The 23,897-nt window shown below is 44.6% G+C and overlaps 2 protein-coding genes across 3 annotated transcripts in view; one reads left to right on the top strand and one right to left on the bottom strand.

Annotated features, from left to right (window-relative positions):
• Positions 1–32: 32 nt before the first annotated feature.
• nup160 (nucleoporin 160) overlaps positions 33–23,897 on the top strand; it is a 37,784-nt gene continuing 13,919 nt past the window's right edge. The window contains exons 1-17 of one of the 2 annotated variants that reach the window (XM_057849594.1): positions 33–6,301; positions 8,346–8,451; positions 8,530–8,740; positions 8,848–9,061; positions 11,413–11,603; positions 13,584–13,817; positions 13,883–13,980; positions 16,458–16,542; positions 16,619–16,687; positions 16,759–16,842; positions 19,604–19,774; positions 19,847–19,946; positions 20,007–20,163; positions 20,231–20,361; positions 23,142–23,296; positions 23,359–23,492; positions 23,571–23,641. In XM_057849594.1, the coding sequence (XP_057705577.1) occupies positions 6,211–6,301; positions 8,346–8,451; positions 8,530–8,740; positions 8,848–9,061; positions 11,413–11,603; positions 13,584–13,817; positions 13,883–13,980; positions 16,458–16,542; positions 16,619–16,687; positions 16,759–16,842; positions 19,604–19,774; positions 19,847–19,946; positions 20,007–20,163; positions 20,231–20,361; positions 23,142–23,296; positions 23,359–23,492; positions 23,571–23,641 (2,302 nt within the window). In that variant the 5' untranslated portion in view covers positions 33–6,210. Of the gene's footprint in view, positions 6,302–8,345; positions 8,452–8,529; positions 8,741–8,847; positions 9,062–11,412; positions 11,604–13,583; positions 13,818–13,882; positions 13,981–16,457; positions 16,543–16,618; positions 16,688–16,758; positions 16,843–19,603; positions 19,775–19,846; positions 20,164–20,230; positions 20,362–23,141; positions 23,297–23,358; positions 23,493–23,570; positions 23,642–23,897 lie in introns of both variants that reach the window. The other variant, XM_057849593.1, reaches the window with a different exon arrangement.
• Positions 830–5,837, bottom strand: exosc3 (exosome component 3). Its single transcript, XM_057849602.1, has 3 exons — positions 5,530–5,837; positions 3,428–3,729; positions 830–3,356 (listed from the first exon to the last, which is right to left on the bottom strand). Exons 1-3 carry the CDS (start codon positions 5,761–5,763, stop codon positions 3,149–3,151), a joined length of 744 nt encoding a protein of 247 aa, XP_057705585.1. The 5' UTR covers positions 5,764–5,837; the 3' UTR covers positions 830–3,148.

Genomic DNA, 23,897 nt, shown 5'->3' with positions numbered 1-23,897 from the left:
GGTCCCCTCGGAACTTTTTTTCCCGGTTCAGAACAACAGCATCACAGTTTTCAAACATCATCTGTGTTGCCTACGCTTCGACATTTGCATCCACAACATTTGTTGTTCAATGTTTATTAGCTGCAGTTGCTAATGCACACGTCCCATCTCCATTGCCATTGCTGTCTATGACCAGAGGAAAACTAAAGAGTCCCCCCAAATTGTACAAAGACAAAGCCTCTAGTGGCCTGGCGGTGAATTGCACAGCAACGCTATCCCTTGACGCAGAACTTCGAATGCTCCATGCCGACGTAGGGTCCATGCCAAGGGCTGCAGTGGGTCCTGGTCTTTGTTCTAACAGATCCAGCCCAGACAGTTCAACCAATGAGGTTTCTGCTAAAACAAGCAGTACCTGATTGCAATCAACTGATTACACTTGTAAGACACCAGATTGTTGAAAAGGTATTCATCTCGTTTGGTTGGAGTTAGAGCTGAAACGAATACTCCAGTTTAAAAATTGATCAGAGTAATTTTATTCACCTCGAGGAACCGTTTAATTTTGCCGGCTCGAAGCATCACGTTTCGCCCGGACTACTTTTAATGCGGGACAACGCGCCCGCATGATGCTAAGCTGGTAGCGTCTGATGCGTCTCATACAGTGCTGGCCAAAAGTATTAACAGTATTGAAGTTGACCTGTGGAACCTTGGCCAGTTTAAACTAGGGATGTCCCGATCCAGGTTTTTGCAGTTCCGATCCGATACCGATATTGTTTTGCACTACCGATACGGACCGATACCGGCCTATCTGAGCATGTGTTAAAGTTATTTAGCCTCCTTACTTTGTTGTCAGACTCATGTTGAAAAAGGTTTTAGTACTCTTGATAACAACTAGCCAGGTGAATTTGAATAACACACAACGGTTGGTAACAAGAAACTGACCTGTTTATTCAGTGACAAACACAAAACGTTATAAATAACAAACAGAAATGGCATAGTCAGTCAGTATAAACTGTCTTAAAAAAGCAAAACATACCAAACAAATCCCCCAACCTATTAGATGCTTTTAATGTTTCGTGCATTAGTTACAAAAATTGTATAAAAAGCCTCTCAGGTTTAAATAAATGACTATTTCAGTATCAAGTTAAACTTTTAAAACAGTAAATAAAATATTCAAGTCCCCATTCTGTATCAGCAGCTTTAAACTACATTCAATTCATTTAATTTTGCGAATCAACTGTTAAAGTTGTTAAAATTGCTCCCGTTATTCCATAATTTCCCTTCTGTCTACTTTTGACATGTGAAAGTTTTAAAACGGTTTTGAAGATAGATTCAAGTCATGATTTTGCCGATTTAGGAGTATTTTAGATAAAAAGTTAATTAGGTTCGCTTGGAAGGTTCACAACAGCCTACTAGGGAAGTCTCCTGCTTTAAGATGGCGGCCGTTTACTAACGCAACGAGTTTTCCATACTTCAATGTTGCTAACGCCGTCGCTGCCAAAATTCTCTCTACTCATTTTACGGTGCCTGTTAGCTCTAGATATAGGTAAAACGGCACCACTATTGATTAAACGCGACCAGTGTTGTTAATAACGGCGTTACAATATAACGGCGTTACTAACGGCGTTATTTTTTTCAGTAGTGGGTAATCTAATTAATTACTTTTCTCATCTTGGCAACGCCGTTCCCGTTACTGAGGACGGAAAGGCATGCGTTACTATGCGTTACTATATTGGTCGAAAAATCTGAGGGAGACGGACTCACCGAGACGACAGAGCAGAGCAGGAGTGGGGAGGAGGCTAGAAAGTTGTGACGCCGAGCAAACGCGATGCTAGGTAGCTCCAATAATACATGTTGTAGCCGATAGCCTACAAACTACGCCCGCATGTTATGGTAGATATGGTAGACATGGTAGATATCACATGTACTGTATATAGATATAACTAGATGCAAAATGACAGACATGGCACTAAAAGCAGTACTTTTTAGGACGGCTCTGTTGTAGAGAACCTTCCTAGCGAACCCAAGTAACTTTTTATCTAAAATACTTCTAAATCGGCAAAATCTTGACTTGAATCTATCTTTAAATGATGAAACAGTTTTAAAACTTTCATATGTCGAAAGTAGAGAGAAGGGAACTAATGCAATAATGGGAGCAATTTTAACAACTTTTAACAGTTGATTCAGGGTAAAGGGTAAGTTAGGGTAAAGAATTGGGCTCGGGCCAATTTTACCAAATACCTTCACAAAAAACTTCACATAATGTGGCCAATGTTTTTTTTGTTTGTTTGTTTTTTTGTTTTGTTTTTCTGAGGGAAAAAAAAAAGTAATTATCACCAATTACTTTGCCAAGTAACTAATTACTCTTACATTCAGGTAATTGAGTTACTAACGCAATTACTTTTTGGGAGAAGTAATTTGTAACTATAATTAATTACTTTTTTTCAGTAAGATTAACAACACTGAACGCGACCATGCGTGAGTGGGTCGTGCAGCACATGCGTTAATTGCATTAAATATTATAACGTGGTTAATTTTATAAAATTAATTACCGCCGTTTACGCAATAAATTTGATAGCCCTACTTTAAGCCAGAGCTAAAGACTCTGGATGAATGTAAGACATTTTGTCTGTAACAAATACAATTAGAAAATGATTTAATTAAAAAAAAGGCATGTCCGATATTTTTTTGGCCGATTCCGATACTTTGAAAATGACGTGATCGGATCGGGACATCTTTAAAAATAAATGAAGCTATTACTACCAAAACATTTTTAATTGCAATCATTTTCTGGGAGAAATTGAGCATTATCTGACAGAATTGCAGGGGTGCCAATACTTTTGGCCTGCACTGTACGCCCACGGCAGGAAAGGATCCCCACCAGGTTGGGGTACCACCATGGCGGCACCCGGGTCGAAAACTGAGGCTGCCACAGTGCAGGACCGGAGCCCTGCCCACCATCCGCCCCATTAGTTTCATCTTAGACAAAACAGAATACAATAGAAAGCATTTATTGTCATTATAAATTGTCATTATACATTTTCAGCAAGCCGGAAATCTACATGCCCACTCATGCCAACCCTTCCGAATTAGGGTGATGTACCCCGGCTCGTCTTTGCGGAAATTGACCTCTGCGGAATGAGTTCAAAGTTGATCAATAATTTGTCTGGTTCTAGAAGCCCCCCTGGGCTATCTTGGTCAAGAGGTGGCGCCTCTGCGCTGCCGTCATGTTCTCGCAGCTCTCCAGCAAGTTGGCTAGGATCAGCGTCCGCTGAACGCTAGAAGACTTGACCCACAGGCGACCGTTCATCCCCACCACCATCTCGCAAGGGAAAAGCTGCTCCAACTCTTGTCGTAAATCACTCTGAGGGGCCAACAACCTGCGAACGGAGAAGATCCGCTCGTGAAAAGCGAGGAAAATTTTGAAAATCTCAAACCGGCGCCTACTTACCGCCTGACCAAGCCCAGCGAGACTTTGAAGAGAAGACCGCCGGCTCCGAACACTCCCATCCCGTTGGCTCGTCCCGCGCTGTCCACGCACACTAGCTCCGCCTCCATGTCCTTGTTGGCTACGAGCAATTGGGCGAATAGCAAGTCGCCCACCTGCACGTTCGGTCGGTTCCTCTTGGTGGCGCCTTCGAAGGCCAGGTAAGACAAAGAGGCTTGCTCGCTGGCGCCCACGTCCACTTTGAAGACGTCGCCGGACTTGGACGTCACGATGCCGATGACCGTTTCTCCTTTGGCGGCCACGTACTGAAAAGGCAAGGTTGAAATATATTGGACCTCCATTTCTATCAAAAGGCAGCCACAAACAAACTACTGAAACTTCCTAGTTAAAAAAGCTCTAATACCATTTTGTAAATAAGCAATGGCTGCTGTCAAATATTGGACGCCTATTGCCGTCAATGGCACTGAATCATGATCATTTAATACCAGCCGTACTGGTTAATTGATGGTAGCTTTGCATACAAAAGACCACATATGTACAGGAAGTAAACCCAAACTGCCCAAAACAACAACAAGAAGTGACTCAATATGAACAGGTAGTGAACCTGAAATACCCTTAAACAAACAGGAAGTTACCATATGTGAACCTGAAGTGACCCTATATAAAAAGGAAGTGACCCAGAAATGCCCCCAAATCAACAGGAAGAGACCCAATATGAACAGGAAGTGACCCTGTAATGCCTCAAAATCATCAGGAAGTGACCCCGAAATGCCCCCAAAACAAACAGGAAGTTGTCCAAAGTGAACAGGAAGTGAACCCGAACTGCCCCAAAATCAACAGGAAGTGACCCAATGTGCATAGGACATGACCCCGAAATGCCCCCAAACAAACAGGAAGTTACCCAATGTGAACAGGAAGTGAACCTGAACTGCCCCAAAATCAATATGAAGTGACCCTATATGAAGAGGAAGTGACCCAAAATCAACAGGAAGTGACCCAGAAATGCCCCCAAATCAACCGGAAGAGACCCTGTAATGCCCCCAAAACAAACAGGAAGTTACCCAAAGTGAACAGGAAGTGAACCCAAACTGCCCCAAAATCAACAGGAAGTGACCCAATGGGAATAGGAAGTGACCCTGAAATGCCCCCCAAACAGGAAGTTACCCAAAGTGAATAGGAAGTGAACCTGAACTACCCCAAAATCAACAGGAAGTGACCCAATGTGAATAGCAAGTGACCCGAAATGCCCCCAAACAGGAAGATACCCAATGTGAACAGGAAGTGAACCTGAACTGCCCCAAAATCAATAGGAAGTGACCCTATATGAACAAGGAGTGACCCAAAATCAACAGGAAGTGACCCAGAAATGTCCCTAAATCAACAGGAAGAGACACGTTATGAACAGGAAGTGACCCTGTAATGCCTCAAAATCAACAGGCAGTAACCCTGAAATGCCCCTAAACAAACAGGAAGTTACCCAATGTGAACAGGAAGTGACCCTGGAATGCCTCAAAATCACCCGGAAGTGACCCAATTTGAACAGGAAATGACCCAGAAATAACCCTAAATCAATAGGAAGTGACCCAATATGAACAGGAAGTGACCCCAAAATGCCCCCAAATCAACAGGAAGACGCCCTATAAGAACAGAAAGTGACCCAAAACCAAGAGGAAGTGACCCTAGAATGCCTCAAAATCAACCGGAAGTGACCCTGAAATGCCCCAAATCAACAGGAACTGACCAAATGTCTACAGGAAGTGAATCCAAGCCCCCCCCCCCATCAACATGAGATATGACATGAACAGGAAGTGACCCTGTAATGCCTCAAAGTGAACCCAAAATCCCCCCCCAAGTCAACAGGAAGTGACCCTGAAATGCCTCAAAATCAACAGGAAGTGACCCGATACACCAACCGTCACAGCAAAGCTACCGCTGTCCATTACAACGGCTGTTAGTAGAAACCCCTTTATTTTCGAACGTAAGGAATCTGTCGCCTTATGATGACATCATGCAACCGTGTTGACAACTGAACAATAACATTTGCAAATGGTGTAAAGAATAAATATATTTTTTAAATAGCGTTTGAGACGAGCGTAGCTTGTCACCCTTTTCTGCTGAGCTTCAATCCAGAACATGTTAGGTTCTTTGTGTCGCAAAAGTCCGCTTTTATAGACCACCAGGCAGTCGCCGCTACGCCGGAGTCCGGGTCCGCAAACCACTTTGTTCGGCTTCGAAGGAGCCGTTAAGGAGATGGTGTCGCCGGTGGCGACGGGATCCAATGCGAACTCATCTCCCGGCAACAGAACCGAGCCAACTTTGCTTTTTAACCGGGACAACATGTCCACTTTGCCTTCCGCTAGCTCACTCACATGTGCTAGCTACTAGGTTCTCGGGGTTTAGTTTCTTAGATATCCTATATACAAAGCTAGATGAATGGCGAGTGCGGTGAGCCAATCAGAACGGTCGTCACTTGTTGGCCATTTTGCCTCAGTGCAATTCAATAATGACAATATCATCATTGGAGCGTGTACTTTGAAGATTGAGCAATTTATAGCGATTTCAAACGGCTTGTTTTTTTTCATATTTTTTTGTAGTTTAGACGCGCAACATCAGTCACCTTACGTGTGCTGCAGTCAAGTTCACCGACGCAAGATGGCCGTTGTGGTAGTGGTTATGTACTGGCAGAAATACGCTCCTCCGAATGGCTCAAGGTGTTCTTTCCCTTTAAAAAGCAGAATCGCGCCGATGACGTCTCGTCAGTGACGTCACACGCACATGAGGCTAACATGGCGGGGACGCTAGGCAGAAGCTTCATTGAAATCTGCGCCTTTGAGCAGGAAGCCCTTCACAGGGTCCGGGAAGTCCAAATAAACCTCGGTAAATGCAAAGCGCACACTCGCACTAAGCAAAGCCAAATTCGTGACAACCTTTCACGGAGCGCGGATGCTAAAAACTGCGAGCTAGCGGTGTTAGCATCATAGCCATGGGTATCTTCCGCGGGCGGGCAATTCGGAGTTTCAAGCTCGGAGTTTGTACCTGTCTTCTTTCGGGGCTATATGGAACTAAAAACATCTAGCTTCTCATCCAATTTATAATTTGGACGAATAAGAAGAATATTTGACTTGGGAAAACGGTAACCTGAAATCCACTCTGTGCAAGTGTTGGAGTAGAAGTGTTGAGTTCTTCAATAAAAAGTCATTGAATAGATTTTGCCTAAATTCAGGCCTTTAACATCTTTAGACTAAACGTTCTAAGCATTAAAAAAAATATAAGCTTGCTGGTTTAAAAAAATGACATAAATTATTAGATTTGCATTTAAAATGATACCGGATAATACCGACATTGGTTTTTCCTTATCGGTCTTGGGTCAATATGCGTGTTGCCCTTAGAGTACCTCCGTGAAGTTGGCAAAATGTATTTTGCCATGTGGCACTTTTTGGTATGTGGCAAAATGTATTTTGGCATGTGGCATTATTTTTTTCCATTTGGCAAGATGTATTTCGGCATGTGGCTTTTTTTTTTTTTTTTTTGGTATGTGGCCAAATGGATTTTGGCATGTGGCATTTTTTGCCATTTAGCAAAATGAATTTTTGACATGTGGCATTTTTCTTGCCATGTGGCATTTTTTGGTATGTGGCAAAATGTACTTTTGCATGTGGCATTTTTTTGCCATGTGGCAAAATGCATTTTGCCATATGGCATTTGATTGGTATGTGGCAAAATGGATTTTGGCATGTGGCATTTTTTGGGGTATGTGGCAAAATGGATTTTGGCATGTGGCATTTTTTGGGGTATGTGGCAAAATGGATTTTGGCATGTGGCATTTTTTGGGGTATGTGGCAAAATGGATTTTGGAATGTAGCATTTTTCTTGCCATGTGGCAAAATGGATTTTGGTATATGGCAAATTTGATTTGGCATGTGACATATTTTTGGCATGTGGCAAAAAGTATTTTGGCATGTGGCATTTGTTGCCACGTGGCTTTTTTTTTTTTTTTTTGGTATGTAGCAAAATGTATTTTTGCATGTAGCATTTTTTTTGCCAGTTGGCAAAATGTATCTTGGCATATGGCTTTTTTTTTTTTTGTATGTGGCAAAATGTATTTTGGCATGTGGAATTTTTTTGCTATGTGGTATTTTTTGGTATGAGGCTAAATGGATTTTGGCAAGTGGCATTTTTTTAGTATGAGGCAAAATGGATTTTGGCAAGTGGCATTTTTTTTGGTACGACGCAAAATGGATTTTGGCAAGTGGCATTTTTTTGGTGCAAGGCATAATGGATTTTGACAAGTGGCATTTTCTTTTGCCATTTGGCAAAATGCATTTTGGCATGTGGCATTGTTTTTGGTATGTGGCCAAATGGATTTTGGCATGTGGCATTGTTTTTGGTATGTGGCCAAATGGATTTTGGCATGTGGCATTGTTTTTGGTGTGTGGCCAAATGGATTTTGGCATGTGGCATTGTTTTTGGTATGTGGCCAAATGGATTTTAGCATATGGGATGTTTTGGGGATATGTGGCAAAATGTATTTTGGCATGTGGCATTTTTCTTGCCATGTAGCATTTTTTTGGGGTATGTGGCAAAATGCATTCTGGCATGTGACATTTTTTTGGGGTATGTGGCGTTTATTTGGGGGGTATGTAATGTATGTATGGTCAAAAATCACAGCCACACATGCTTTTCTGCTTTTAAAATGAATGGCAAATTTGGACGTGCATAGCCGTCAATGGCTTTGACGTGCGTGGCCACATGCCAAATGACATTTTGCCACGTGGCAAAATTAATTTTGGCTATACCCCCAAAAAATGCCACATGCCAAAATACATTTTGCCACATAGCAATACCAAATACCACTTTTCATTCTTGCTGTCTCTCCATTTTTTTTGCCTGTTTGATTAAGTGAAAAAAATGTTCTGTGCAGCTTCAGCGGTCGCTCCTGGAGCCGTCAAGTTTGCCGATGCTGCCGGAGTCTTCCACTACGATGGCGGTGACGCGCGTTCGCTGGCTTCTGACAGATTTATTTCATGGTAAGTTGCAAGCAGTCTCATTGATTGATGAGAAATTATTTATTATTATTATTATTAATATTTCTTCGCTGCCGACAGGAGCACATCAGGCGATACGGTGCAACTGGCGGAGCAGTCGTTGGACGCCGACCTGCTCAACAATGCCGTCCGGCTGCGCTTTGCCCACTGCCAGGTGCTGCCGGGGGGCGTGGCCGTGGCCGAGACCCCCGATGAGGTGGTGTTGCTGATCGCCACCAACCAAAGCGTTCACAGGGTGCCGCTGCCGCACCCCAAACCCTCGTACCGCGGGGTAAGTAAGGCTACATGCCGGGGCTAAATGATATTGGGGAAAAAACAGACATTGACGTCCTGAAACGATTAATACAAATATTTCAATTTTTTTTTTTTGTCCTACAGGACTTGATGATCGAGCTTCACACGTCTGTGTTGACAGATGTTAGCAAGCTTCACTTGGAGGACCCGCGCAATGCCGCCGCCGCCCCGTCGGCGCTTCTTCCCCTGGGCGGCGGCGCGGGGACCGCCACCGCCTGGCTCACGCAGCGCGGCGACGCCAACTTTGCCTTTGCGGCAGCCGCAGGGGGTGTCGTGGTCCTCACGCTACCCGCGCAAGGTAACCGCCGACGATGAACGTGTCCTCCCTTTTTTTGATAGTCTTTCTCATCAAGATCGACTGATATATTGGACTGGGATAACCTATATTCACTGTTCTGGTGATGAACTTTTTTTTGTTGTGATATTTGCACCACCTAATGGCCAGAAGGTAGAAGAAAAAATGTACGGAGCCTCTAAGGGACATCGACAGAAATGAAATAAATTTAAGTAATCTGGTGTGCACCCGAAACAATCAGGTGCGCACCAGAAACAATCTGGTCCCCATTAGCGTTACGTAGCATTTAAGCTAGCGGATTTTTGCTATGCAAGTTAGCCAGTTGTTGCAGTGTTAAAATTGGCAAACTTACAAAGCAAAAGTCCACTAGCTTAAATGCTATATAATGCTAATGTTTACAACAACTGGCTAAATTGCCTTGTAAAAGTCTGCTAGCTTAAATGCTATACAAAGCTTATGTTTACAACGACTGGCTAACTTGCGTAGCAAAAGTCCGCTAGCTTAAGTGCCATATAATGCTTATGTTTACAACAACTGGCTAACTTGCGTAGCAAAAGTCCCCTAGCTTAAGTGCTATATAATGCTTAATGTTTACAACAACTGGCTAAATTGCATAGCAAAAGTCTGCTAGCCATAAATGCTATATAATGGTAATGTTTACAACAACTGGCCAACTTGCATTGCAAAAGTCCGCTAGCTTAAATGCTATATAATGCTAATGTTTACAACAACTGGCTAACTTACCTCGCAAAAGTCCGCTAGCTTAAATGTTATATAATGCTAATTTTTACAACAACTGGCTAACTTACCTCGCAAAAGTCTGCTAGCTTAAATGTTATATAATGCTAATTTTTACTACAACTGGCTAACTTGCGTAGCAAAAGTCCGCTAGCTTAAGTGCTATATAATGCTAATGTTTACAACAACTGGCCAACTTATATTGCAAAAGTCCGCTAGCTTAAATGCTATATAATGCTAATGTTTACAACAACTGGCTAACTTACCTTGCAAAAGTGTGCTAGCTTAAATGCTATATAATGCTGATATTTACAACAACTGGCTAACTTGCGTAGCAAAAGTCCGCTAGCTTAAGTGCAATATAATGCTAAGGTTTACAACAACTGGCTAACTTGCATAACAAAAGTCTGCTAGCTTGAATGCTACATAATGCCAATGTTTACCAAAAAAAAAAAAAAATTGACTTACTTGCATAAGTCCGCTAGCTTAAATACTATATAATGCTAATGTTTACAACTATTGGCTTACTTGAGTAGCAAAAGTTTGCTAGTTTAAATGTTATATAATGCTAATGTTTACAACACTTGGCTAACTTGCATAGCAAAAGTCCGCTAGCTTAAATACCATTTAATGCTAATGTTTACAACAATTATCTAACTTGCATAGCAAAAGTCTGCTAGATTCAATGCTATGTAATGGTAATGTTTACAACAATTGGCAACTTGCATAACAAAAATCCGCTAGCTTAAATGCAATATAATGCTAATGTTTACAACAATTAGCCAACTTGTGTAGCAAAACTCAATTATCTTAAATGCTGTATAATGCTGATGTTTACAACAATAGGCTAACTTGCGTAGCAAAAGTTTGCTGGTTTAAGTGTTGTATAATGCTAATGTTTACAACAGTCGGCTAACTTGCATAGCAAAAGTCAGGTAGCTTAAATGCTATATAATGCTAATGTTTACAACAATTGGCTAACTTGCACAGCAAAACTCCTCTAGCTTAAATGCTATATAATGCTACTGTTTACAACAATTGGCTTACTTGCGTAGCAAAAGTTTGCGAGTTTGTTATATAATGCTAATGTTTACAACAATTGACTTACTTACATAAAGCCGCTAGCTTGTATACTATATAATGCAAATTTTTACAACAATTGGCTAACTTGCAAAAGTCTGCTAGCCTTAAATGCTATATAATGCTAATGTTTACATGAAATTGGCTAACTTGCTTAAGTCAGCTAGCTTAAATGCTATATAATGCTAATGCTTAAAACATTTGGCTTACTTGCATAGCACATGTTTGCTCGTTTAATTGTTATATAATGCTAATGTTTTCAACACATGGCTAACTTTCATAGTAAAATTCCGCTAGCTTAAATGCTATCTAATGCTAATGTTTGCCAGATTGTTAGTGGTGCACACCAGATTCCTTAAATTTATTTGATTTCTGTCGACGTCAAAATTGATTTTGAACTGTCTGTAAAATTGAAATCCCTTATGAAATCCGAAAATATTGCAAGTCAGCGCTGATTAGGTGCCATCTACTGGCCAAAATGTGCATTGCAGGAACATTTAGGCGATAATAATAGTCTCCACATGCGATCTTCGCAGGTGACTTGTTTGTGTCGGAGCTGAAGAGGAGTTCGGTGATGCAGCGGTTGTCGGGTTGGATCCCGAGCGCCATGCGTGGCGATCAGAGTCCGCCGGACCGCGCGTCCAGCTTGGCGGCGCTGGAGCTGGAAGACGACTCGCTGGTGTTGGCCGTGTGTCACGACCACAAACTGCGCGCCTGGTCGCTCAAGGTAAGAAAGCGCTGATGGGCAAATTAATTTCAATTCACAAAAACAGAAGAATTCGCCCCTTGTTGCCTGAATTTACACTCAAGATATATACATGAAACATTGGAGGAATACTTTTATATATTCCTTTCTAGATGTTTGACAATATATGGAAAAGGTCAAATGTCGCGATACGTTATAGCCTAAATGGTTATCTTATTAAAAAGGTGTCACTGTTTAAACAGAAGGAAAAACGGGTTGCTAGCTAAATCTTCCATTAGAATAGGTCTACGTTAGCTCACTGGCTGTCATTGACGGCGTTAGATGTCTAATTCATTTTGACTGGTTTGGACGTCTGTCGCCGTCAGTGGCACTCATGCCAGATCATGTCTTGTGGGCATTTGGAGGTCACTTCCTGTTGGTCACTTCCTGTTGATTTTGAGTCACTTCTTGTTCACTTGGGGACATTCTTGAGTCTCCTTCTTTTCGGTAACCCAAAAATCAACAGGAAGTGACCTGTTAGTGCCCAAAAATCATTAGGAAGTGATGTGAAATGGCCCAAAATGAACTCGTTTGCTGGCATTGGTTGCTGCTGACGGCCGTAGGCGTCCAATCCGTTTGAAGTGGGAGGGTGGCAGCGAATAAACGGATGTTGAGACCCTTCATCTTCATTCTGTGACATTCTTGAGTCACTTCCTTTTCAGTAACCCAAAATTAACAGAAAGTGCCCCGAAGTCGCCCGGCTGTGGACTGCAAGTGGCCCTGAAGTGGACCCGCAAGTGGCCCTGTGGTGGACCGGGGTGTGGCCCCAAAGTGGACCGGGCTGTGGGACCGCAAGTGGCCCTGAAGTGGACCGGGGTGTGGGACCGCAAGTGGCCCTGAAGTGGGCGGGGTGTGGGACCTCAAGTCGCCCCGAAGTGGGGTCCCACATCCCGGTCCGAGTGGTCCCGAAGTGGACTGGGGTGTAGAAGCACAAGTGGACCGGGGTGTGGAAATGATAGTGGCCCGAAGTGGACCTGGGTGTCACACTTGCTGTTCCAAACCGAAAGTGGCCCCGAAGTGGACCGGGGTGCGGCACCTCAGGTGGCGCCGAAGTGGACCGGGGCGCGGCATCGCAGGTGGCCCCGAAGTGGACCGGGATGCGGCACTGCAGGTGCCCCCGAAGTGGATCGGGGCGCGGCACCGCAGGTGGCCCCGAAGTGGACCGGGGTGTGGTACCCCCAAGTGGACCTGAAGTGGCCCCGAAGTGGACCGGGGTGTGGTACCCCCAAGTGGACCTGAAGTGGCCCCCAAGTGGACCGGGGTGTGGTACCCCCAAGTGGACCTGAAGTGGCCCCCTAGTGGACCGGGGTGTGGGACCCCCAAGTGGACCTGAAGTGGCCCCCAAGTGGACCGGGGCATGGGACCGCAAGAGGACCGGGGCGTGGGACCGCAAGAGGACTGGGGCGTGGCACCGCAGGTGGCCCCGAAGTGGACCGGGGCGCGGCACCGGAGGTGGCCCCGAAGTGGACCGGGGTGTGGGACCCCCAAGTGGACCGGGGTGTGGGACCCCCAATTGGACTGCAAGTGGCCCCCAAGTGGACTGCAAGTGGCCCCCAAGTGGACCGGGGCGTGGGACCGCAAGAGGAGCGGGGAGTGGGACCGCAGGTGGCCCCGAAGTGGACCGGGGCGTGGCACCGCAAGTGGCCCCCAAGTGGACCGCAAGTGCCCCCAAAGTGGACCGGGGTGTGGGACCGGAAGTGGCCCTGTAGTGGAACTGCAAGTGGACTGCAGGTGGCCCCGAAGAGGACCTCAAGTTGACAGGAAGTGGACCACAAGTTCCCCACACCGTTCAGTAACCCAAAATCAACAGGAAATGCCCCAAAGTTAACTCTCCTACTTGAAACGGATTGGACGTCTACTAGTGATAACCTCATTTAAAGCGTTTTAAGTTTAGTTTTTAAGAGCCTTATGATTACTCGTCTAGATCGTCGAACAAGCCTCTTTTATTTTTTGCACATGGAGGACCAAGCATGCGTGCTAGAGGCGGACGTGCGGGACTACGTGCCGACGTCCCCGAACGTCAAGTGGACGACTGGCGGGGCCCACCGCCTGCGCCTGACTCCCCGCGCCGCGTCCAGCCTTCGCCTGGCCGTCTACGTGGCGGCGCCCCGCGGAGGCCAGTTGGTCTTCTTGCGGCTGGTGCCCGCGGGCGAGCGCTTCGACCTGCGCTGCGTCTCGACGCTCTTCTGTCATCAGGTGCCGGCCGGCTGCCGACTCCGCTCATTTGTTTGTTTGTTTGTTGACCGTGTGATTTGGCGCAGGAGACGCTGGTGGACTTTGCGCTCACCTCCAGTGACGTTTGGGCCCTGTGGCTGGACGAGGCTAACGGCACCGTGCTCAAGCATGCTAACTTTGAAGGGTAAGAGCTTGTAATTGCAGTGCTGTTGTTTATCTCCCACCATTGATTAAAAATGATTATTACTAGAAACTGGAACTTTGGTCTATAAACTCCTGTGGGTCCCTTATTTATATTGTAGCATTTATGGTTTGAGTTTGTGTTAAATTTGGGGAATTAGCAGGTCAGTTACTGTACATTTTGAAGCATTTCCTGTTTATTTCAAATTACTTCCTGTTCATATTGGGTCATTTCTTAGATTTTTGGGGCATTCCTTGGTCACTTCCTTTTTATTATGGGTTACTTCCTGTCAATTTTTGAACATTCCCGAGTCACTTCCTGTTGATTTTGGGTCACTTCCTGTTGAATTTTGGACATTCCTGAGTCGTTTCCTGTGACCTAAATTTGTGTGGCATCCTGTTAAATTTGGGGAATTTACAGGTCACTTCCTGTTCATTTTTTGGGCATTCCCAGGTACCTTCCTGTTGATTTTGGGTCATTTCCTATTGATTTTGGGGAATTTACAGGTCACTTCCGGTTGATTTTGGGTCACTTCCTGTTGATTTTGGGGGTAATTCTGAGTCACTTCCTGTGACGTAAATTTGTGTGGCATCCTGGTAAATTTGGGGAATTTACAGGTTACTTCCTGTTGATTTTGGGTCATTTCCTATTGATTTTGGGGAATTTACAGGTCACTTCATGTTGATTTTTGGGGCATTCCCAGGTCACTTCCTGTTGATTTTGGGTCACTTCCTGTTGATTTTGGGGGTAATTCTGAGTCACTTCCTGAGTCACTTCCTGTGACCTAAATTTGTGTTGTACCCTGTTAAATTTGGGGAATATACAGGTCACTTCCTGTTGATTTTTGGTCACTTCCTGCTAGGTTTGGGTCACTTCCTGTTGATTTTGGTATATTCTGGAGTCATTTCCTTTGCCCTGAATTTGTTTTGCATCTTTTTTTGAATTTGGGGAATTTACAGGTAACTTCCTGTTCATTTTGATTCCTTTCCGGGTGAATTTTGGGTCACTTCCTGTTGATTTTGAGGACATTCTGGGTCACTTCTGTTGATTTTTGGGGCATTCCTGAGTCACTTCCTGTGACCTAAATTTGTGTTGCATCTTTTTAAATTTGGGGAATTTACAGGTCACTTTCTGTCAATTTTGGGTAAATTCCTGCTCAGTTTGGGCCACTTCCTATTGATTTTGGTGTATTCCCGAGTCACTTCCTGTGACCTAAATTTGTGTTGCATATTTCTGTTAATTTGGGGAATCTACAGGTTACCTTCTGTTTATTTTCGTTCCTTTCCGGTTGAATTTCGCGTCACTTCCTGTTGATTTTGGTGCATTCCCGGGTGACTTCCTGTTTATTTTGGGCCACTTGTTATCGATTTTGCGTTAGTTCCTGCTCATATTGGGTCACTTATTAAGTTTTGGGACTTTATGGGTGCCTTCCTGTTGATTTTGGAGCATTCCCGGGTCCCTTCCTGTGACCTAAATTTGTGTTGCATCCTGTTAAATTTGGAGAATTTACTTGTCATTTCCTGTTCATTTTGGGTCACTTCTTATAGATTTTGGTTTACTTCAGGCTCATTTTGGGTTACATTGATTTTTGGGGCATTATGGGTAACTTTTTTGGGTGCAGTACTGAGTCACTTCCTCCGACCTTACTATGTGTTGCATTTTGTTAAATTTGGGTACACTTCCTATTCATTTTGAGTTTCTTCTGGTTGAATTTTGGGTCACTTCCTGTTGATTTAGGTGCAATTCTGAGTCACTTCCTGTGACCTAAATGTGTGTTGCATCCTGTTAAATTTGTGAAATTTACACATCACTTCGTATTTTAGTTTCTTCCAGATGATTTTTGGGTCACTTCTTGTTGATTTTTTTTGGGGGGGGGGGGCATTCCCAAGTCACTTCTTGTTCATTATGGGTCATATCCTGCTCATAATGGGTCACTTCCTGTTCATTTTGGATCATTCCTGGATCAATTTCTGTTCATTTTGGGTCGCTTCCTGTTGATTTTGGTGCATTCCCGAGTCACTTCCTGTGCCCTGGGAATTTGTGTTGCATCCTGTTGAATTTGGGGGAAATTACAGTTCACTTCCTGGTAATTTTGCAGCATTTATTTGTCATTTCCTGTTCATTTCGTGCAATTCCCAGATAAATTTCTGTTCATTTGCCTCCCTATGTATTGGTTTTGTTGCATTCCCAGGTCACTTCTTTTTGATTTTGGCGCATCCTGTTAATTTTGGGGGATTTATGGGTCACTTCCTCTTTATTTTGGGGGAATCCTAATTTTCGTGTCTATTTAGGGGCTTTTGAGGTCAATTTTTGTTCACTTTCTGTCACTATTTGTGGACTTGTAGGGCATTCCTGGGTCAATTCCTTTTCATTTTAAGTCACTTGCTTTTTATTTAAACCTTAACCGTTCACACCAGTAATGGAGCCATGCCAGGTTTTCACTCCCTAAATCCATTTTGCTGGTGTTTTTTTTTTGCCAGGAGAGGATCTGTTCAGTGGAATCAGGTGTTTGTTCAACCTCCTCCAGAAGAAGACGTTTACGTCGGTGCGGATCGAGACCCCCGGGTAAGTCGTCTATCTGTCTGTCCTGTCTTCAATCTGCGTCCTGTATTCAACTGACTTGACGCCACGCGCTCGACAGGAGACCTACTTGGAGGCCATCTTCTCTCCGCACGGCTTCGCTGCGGCGGCCATCGTCAAAGCTCTCCAGGTGAGCCGTCTTTACCCCGGCGATAGTGCCCGAGCTACAGAGAGCTGACGCTCCCTCTCCGCCTGGCTCAGATCTTCAGGCGAGGCCCGGATGTACTCGCCGATGTCTCTTGGGACGGACTGAAGAAGGAAGTAGCGTTGGCTGTGGAGAACCAGGTGATGACCACTATTGGTTCTGGAAGGATAAATCCATTTGATGAATTATTTTTGTTAGTGTTATTTTGTTAGTTTTTTCTCAAAAGTGATGTCTAGCAGCATTTTTCAACAATCAATCCCAAAATCCTGACCGAAAATCAACAGGAACCTGTCGATGCCCCCCCGAAAATATAAAATGAACAGGAAGTGACCCAAAATTAACAAGGAAGTGGCCTGTAATTAACATGACCGAAAATCATCAGGAGTTGGCCTGTCATTGCCCAAAAAAAAAATAATGGGAAGTGGCATGTATTTAACTGGAAGTGACCCAAAATCAAAAGGTTGTGACCTGTAATTTTCCCCAAATCAACTGGAAGTGACCAGTCATTGCCCGAAAAAATTAACAGGAAGTGAGAAAGTGACCCAAAATCAATTGGTCGTTACCTGTAATTTTCCCCAAATCAGCAGAAAGTGACCTGTCAATGCCCCAAAAAAATCAACAGGAAGTGGCCTGTCAATACCCCCAAAGATCAACTGGAAGTGACCCATAATCAAGAGGCAGTGGCCTGTAAATGCTCCAAAACCAACAGAAAGTGACATGTAATTAACAAGACTTGACCCAAAATCAACAGGAAGTTACCTGTCTTTGCCCAAAAAATTATCAGGAAGTGACCCAAAATCAACAGGAAGTGACATGTAAATGCCCCCAAATCAGGAAGTGACATGTAATTAAAACGACTTGACCCAAAATCATTAGGACGTGACCTGTCAATGCCCCAAAATATCAATAGGAAGTGACCACAAATCAACAGGAAGTGGCCTGTCATTGCCTCAAAAATCAACAGGAAGTGACCCAAAATCAAAAGAAAATGACCTACAAATGCCCCAAAATCAACAGGAAGTGACCTGTCATTGCCCATGAAAAACAAGAAGTGACCCAAAATCAATAGGAAGTTACCCGAAATGCTCCAAAATCAACAGGAAGTTACCCAAAATCAATAGGTTGTGACCTGTAATTTTTCAAAATTCAGCAGGAAATGACCTGTCATTGCCGAAAAAAATCAACAGGAAGTGAACCAACATTGCCCAAAGAAATTAATAGAAAGTGACCCAAATACACAGGAGGTGGCCTGTCGATGCCCAAAAAATTATCAGGAATTGACCCGAAATGCCCCAAAAAATCAACAGGAAGTGACACGTAATTAACATGACTTGACCCAAAATCAACAGGAAGTTCCCTGTCATTCCCCCCAAAAAATAACAGGAAGTGACCCAAAATCAATAGGGTGTGACCTGTAATTTTCCCCAAATAAGCAGGAAAGGACCTGTCAATGCCCCCAAAAAATCCACTGGAAGTGACCCAAAATCAACAAGACCTGTCAATGCCCCAAAAATCAACAGGAAGTGACCCAAAATCAGTAGGTCGTGACCTGTAATTTTCCCAAAATCAGCAGGAAGTGACCTATCAATGTCTTAAAAGATTAATAGGAAGTGACCCAAAATCAACAGGAAGTGGCCTGTCATTGCCTCAGCAATCAACAGGAAGTGACCCAAAATCAATAGGAAATGTTCTATAATTAACAGGAAGTGACCCAAAATCTACAGAAATGGCCTGGGAATACCCCAAAATGAATAGGAAGTGACCCGGGAATGCCCCAAAATTGACAGGAAGTGACCTAAAATCAACTGGAAGTGACCCGGGAATGCCCCAAAATCGACAGGAAGTGACCTAGGAATGCCCCAAAATCAACAGGAAGTGACCCAAAATCAATAGGAAATGCTCTAAATTTAACAGGAAGTGACACCAAATCTACAGGAAGTAACCCAGGAATACCCCTTAATGAACAGGAATGACCCCAAATCAACAGGAAGTGACCCGGGAATGCCCCAAAATTAACAGGAAGTGACCCAAAATCAACTGGAAGTGACCCAGGAATGCCCCCAAAATCAATAGGAAGTGACCCAAAATCAATAGGAAATGCTCTAAATTTAACAGGAAGTGACACAAAATCTACAGGAAGTAACCCAGGAATACCCCTAAATGAACAGGAAGTGACCCCAAATCAACAGGAAGTGACCTGGGAATGCCCCAAAATTAACAGGAAGTGACCCAAAATCAACTGGAAGTGACCCAGGAATGCCCCAAAATGAAAAGGAAGTGACCCAAAACAGGAAGTGACCAGGGAATGCCCCAAAATGAACAGGAAGTGACTTAAGAATGCCATAAATTCAACAGAAAGTGACCCATAATCAACAGGAAGTGACCCAAAATCAATAGGAAATACTTTATTATTAACAGGAAGTGACCCGGGAATACCCCAAAATTAACAGGAAGTGACCTAGGAATGCCCCCAAATCAACAGGAAGTGACCTGTCATTGCCCAGAAAAAATAAGAAGTAACCCAAAATCAATGCGTTGTGTGACCTGTAATTTTCCAAAATTCAGCAGGAAGTGACCTGTCAATGCCCCAAAAAAATCAACAGTATGTGACCCAAAATCAACGCAAAAAAAAAAAAAAAAATCAACAGGAAATGACCCAAGATCAACAGGAAGTGACTTTTACATGCTCTGACATCAACAAGAAGTGATATAAGATTAACCGGAAGTGACCTAAAATCAATCAGAAGTGACCTGTAAATTTCCCAAAATCAACAGGAAGTGACCTGTCATTGCCCCAAAATTAACTCACCGGTTGCCATTGACCGCCATAGACGTCCAATCCAGTTGAGGTGGGCGGAATGACGAACAGGAAGTGAATGGATCGTATCGTTTGCGTTTCAGCTCCAGAACAGCGTGACGGAATTTGAGTTCACCCAGGAGGAATATCGCCGTCTTCAAGTGGAGTTCTGGTCCAAGTTGTACGCCTGCTGCCTCCAGTACCAGGAGGTTCTGTCGGCGCCGCTCGCCGTCAGCGTCAGTCCTCACAGTCGCATGGCGTGCCTGCTCAAAAAGGTGCGCGCCGCCATCTTGTCGCCCGCACGCTCGGCCGGCGGAACCGCCAAAGAGTTTTCCCTCTTTCTCCAGGGTTCGCTTTCCTTCCTGCTGCCTTGTTTTGCCGTGGACCAGCTCTACCTGTCCCCGGACGGCGACTTCCCGTCCGAGGACGAGACGCCGCTCGCCGAAGGTAAACGCCGAGCCGGCCGACGAACGGAGGAGCGGGTCGTGACGTTTGGCCCGCGTTCAGAATGGTCGGCGGCGGCCTCGCTGATGTCCTGCTTGCGCCTGCTGAGGGAGGCCGCCGCCCCGGAGACGACCGCCGAGGTGGAGAAAGCGCTGGAACGCGCCGAGTCGCCCGAGAGGAGCGCCGACATGGTCTTGGACGGAATGCTAGCGGGGGACACGTACGCGATCGGCACGCGGACCGCGTCGAGCGCGAGGTGGTCACGCTGCGCTCTGGTGTCTGCGCAGTAAGACGGCGAGGGAGGACATCCAGAACAAACTGCGGGACTTTCGCAACTTGACGCCGGCCCTCTCGCTCCTGCTCAGGGAGTTGGACCTGGAGACCGACTGGGACTTGGAGGAAGGGCCGCTCTCGGCAGGTATCAGAAATTGCGTTGAGATAAACTCCTTGACTGGTACTGTTGATTTTTGGCCATTGCCAGGTCACTTCCTATTGATTTTCGGTCATTTCCTGTTTATTTGGGGGGATTCTGAGGTCACATCCTGTTCATTTTGGGTCACTTCCTGTTTTGGGTGACTTCCTATTCATTTTGGAGCATTCCAGGGTCACTTGCTGTTGATTTTGGGTCACTTCCTATTAATTTTTGAGGCATTCCCAGGTCACTTCCTGTTAATTTTGGGCCATTTCCAGTTTATTTTGGGGAATTCCGAGGTCACTTCCTGCTAATTTTGGGTCACTTCCTGTTTTTGGTCACTTTCTATTCATTTTGGGGCATTTCCGGGTCACTTCCAGTTGATTATGGGTCACTTCCTGTTAATTTTGGGGCATTCCCGGGTCACTTCCTGTTGATTTTGGGTCACTTCCTGTTGACTTTAGGGCATTCCTAGGTCACTTCTCATAGATTATGGGTCACTTCCTACTCATTATGGGGCATTACAAGGTCACTTCCTATAAATTTTGAGGCATTCCCAGGTCACTTCCTGTTGATTTTGGGCCATTTCCTGTTTATTTTGGGGAATTCCGAGGTCACTTCCTGTTTTTGGTCCCTTTTGTATTCATTTTGGGGCATTTCCGGGTCACTTCCAGTTGATTTTGGGTCACTTCCTGTTAATTTTGGGGCTTTCCCAGGTCACTTCCTGTTGATTTTGGGTCACTTCCTATTCATTTTGGGGTATTCCCGGGTCATTTTCTGTAGATTTGGGTCACTTCTTGTTGATTTTACGGCATTCCTAGGTCACTTCCTGTTCATTTTGGGGCATTCCCTGGTCACTTCCTGTTCATTTTGGGGTATTCCTGGGTTACTTCGTGTAGATTTTGGGTCACTTCCTGTTCATTTTGGGGCATTCCCGGGTCACTTCCTGTTCATTTCGGGGCATTCCCGGGTCATCTCCTGTAGATTTTGGGTCACTTCCTGTTAATTATAGAGCATTTCCTACTGATTTTAGGTCACCTCTTGTGCATTTTGGGTCACTTCCTGTTCATTTTGGGGTATTCCCGGGTCATTTTCTGTCGATTTGGGTCACTTCTTGTTGATTTTACGGCATTCCTAGGTCACTTCCTTTTCATTTTGGGGCATTCGCTGGTCACTTCCAGTTGATTTTAGGTCACTTCCTGTTCATTTTGGGGCATTTCCGGGTCACTTCCTATTCATTTTGGGGTATTCCCGGGGTCGTTTCCTGTGGATTTGGGGTCACTTCCTATTAATTATATAGCATTTTCTATTGATTTTGGGTCACTTCCTGTTGATTTTGGGTCACTTCTCGTTGATTATAGGGCATTCCTAGGTCACTTCCTGTTCATTTTGGGGCATTCCCTGGTCACTTCCTGTTCATTTTGGGTCACTTCCTGTTCATTGTTGGGTATCCCTGGGTTACTTCCTGTAGATTTTGGGTCACTTCCTGTTAATTATAGAGCATTTGTTGTTTTTGGGTCACTTCATGTTCATTTTGGGGCATTCCCTGGTCACTTCCTATTCATTTTGGGGCATTCCCGGGTCACTTCCTGTTCATTTCGGGGCATTCCCGGGTCATCTCCTGTAGATTTTGGGTCACTTCCTGTTAATTATAGAGCATTTCCTACTGATTTTAGGTCACCTCTTGTGCATTTTGGGTCACTTCCTGTTGAATTTATGGCATTCCCTGGTCACTTCCTGTTCATTTTGGGGCATTCCCTGGTCACTTCCTGTTCATTTTGGGGCATTCCCGGCTCACTTCCTGTTGATTTTGGGGGTATTCCTGGGTTACTTCCTGTTGATTTTGGGTCACATCCTGTTGAATTTATGGCATTCCTAAGTCCCTTCCTGTTCATTTTGGGGCATTCCCGGGTCACTTCCCATTGATTTTGGGTCTCTTCCTGTTGACTATAGGGCATTCCTTAGTCACTTCCTGTTGATATTGGATCACTTCCTGCTAATTACATGTAATTTCATGTTCATTTTGCAGAATTTCCTATTGATTTTGGGTCACTTCCTATTAATTACAAGTCACTTCCTGTTGATTTTGGAGCATTTTCCTATTGATTTTGGGTCACTTCTTGTTGATTTTACGGCATTCCTAGGTCACTTCCTGATGAATTTGTCACTTCCTGTTGATCACATGTCACTTCCTGTTAATTTTGGGTCACTTCCTGTTGATTTGATGGTATTCCTGATTTACTTGGTGTTGATTTTGGGTCACTTTCTGTTGATTTTGGGTCACTTCCTGTTGACTTTAGGGTATTCCTTGGTCACTTCCTGTTAATTTTAGGTCACGTCCCGTTAATCACATGTCAGTTCATCGTAATTTTGGGTCACTTCCTATAGACTTTAGGGCATTCCTGGGTCATTTCCTGTTTATAAGACATTTAAATGGGCATTTCCTATTGATTTTAGGTCACTTGCTGCAGGTTTTAAGGCATTCCTGGGTCATTTTCTGTTTTTAAGGCCTTTTAATGGGCATATCATGTCTATTATGGGGTATTTCCAATACATTTTGAGTCACTTGTTGATTTTGAGGCATTCTGGGTCACTTCTTTTGGGTTATTCCTGTTCGTTTTGGAGCATTTCCAATTGATTTTTGGTCATTCCTTGTTGATTTTGGGGCATTCCGAGATCATTTCCTTTTCATTTTGGGGTAGTTTGAAGAGGTTTTTTTGTCCAAAAAAAGTAGTTGAACCGCAGTAAAACGAGTAACCTATCTAACATTGTGTGTTTGCACGCAGACGAAAGCGCGGGTGCGAGCGCATCCCCGTTGTATGCGGGCGCCGGCGCCGTGCGCGCATTGTGCGGAGCATTGAGCCGCGTCAGCGCCGTGCGAGCGCGCCTCTGCGGGGACCTACTCCTCCTCCTCAAGCTCTGCCTGCGCCTCGGCGACCACGTAAGCGAGCGCGCCCGGACTTTCTCTCCGACGCCGGGTTAACGCCCGTCATCGTTCGTCAGGTGTTGCCGGACGGAGGCTCTCAGCTGATGCAGATCGAACAGGAATTCCTCCCGCGCACGTCTCAGCTCTTGTCGTGCTACTTCCTGCTCAAGCGCGCGGGGCGGAGTGTCTGCATCAGAGACGGCGGCGGCGGGTGAGGTCACGCGCCGATGATCTCTTTAAACTCGCCGGTCTTGACCTTTCCTGTTTTTTTGTTTTTTTTTTTCTACAGAGATAGCAACCTGCCACACCTGGACGCCTTGCGCCTCAGCGACAGTCCCGCGCTCGCCAACTTCAGCACAGGTCACAAACGACGTCCGATCTATCATTTGCTGCCACCCTCCCAATTGAAATGGATTGGACTGCTCGTGGTGTCAATTGCTGCTAATGAACTGACAAGGAAAATTTTTGCGACCCAAAATAATGCAGTTGGATCAAAATTTGACTATTTTTAACAAGAATTGATTATTTTGGACCAAAATCTAAATTATTTAAAAATTAAAAGCACACAAAATTTGACAAAAAAATTAAGCATTTTAAATAGAAATGAACAATTTTT

Source organism: Corythoichthys intestinalis, chromosome 11 (genome assembly GCF_030265065.1).
Source record: "Corythoichthys intestinalis isolate RoL2023-P3 chromosome 11, ASM3026506v1, whole genome shotgun sequence".
NCBI lineage: Eukaryota > Metazoa > Chordata > Actinopteri > Syngnathiformes > Syngnathidae > Corythoichthys > Corythoichthys intestinalis.
This window is presented reverse-complemented; position numbering and strand designations above follow the sequence as displayed.

Coding starts and splice junctions, on each gene's coding strand:
- exosc3 (XM_057849602.1), bottom strand. CDS start 5,763: ATGTTGTCCCGGTTAAAAAGCAAAGTTGGCTCGGTTCTGTTGCCGGGA. Junction 3,730..5,529: donor TTGAAGCTCAGCAGAAAAGG/GTGACAAGCTAC, acceptor TTGCCTTTTCAG/TACGTGGCCGCCAAAGGAGA. Junction 3,357..3,427: donor TCGCTGGGCTTGGTCAGGCG/GTAAGTAGGCGC, acceptor CTCCGTTCGCAG/GTTGTTGGCCCCTCAGAGTG.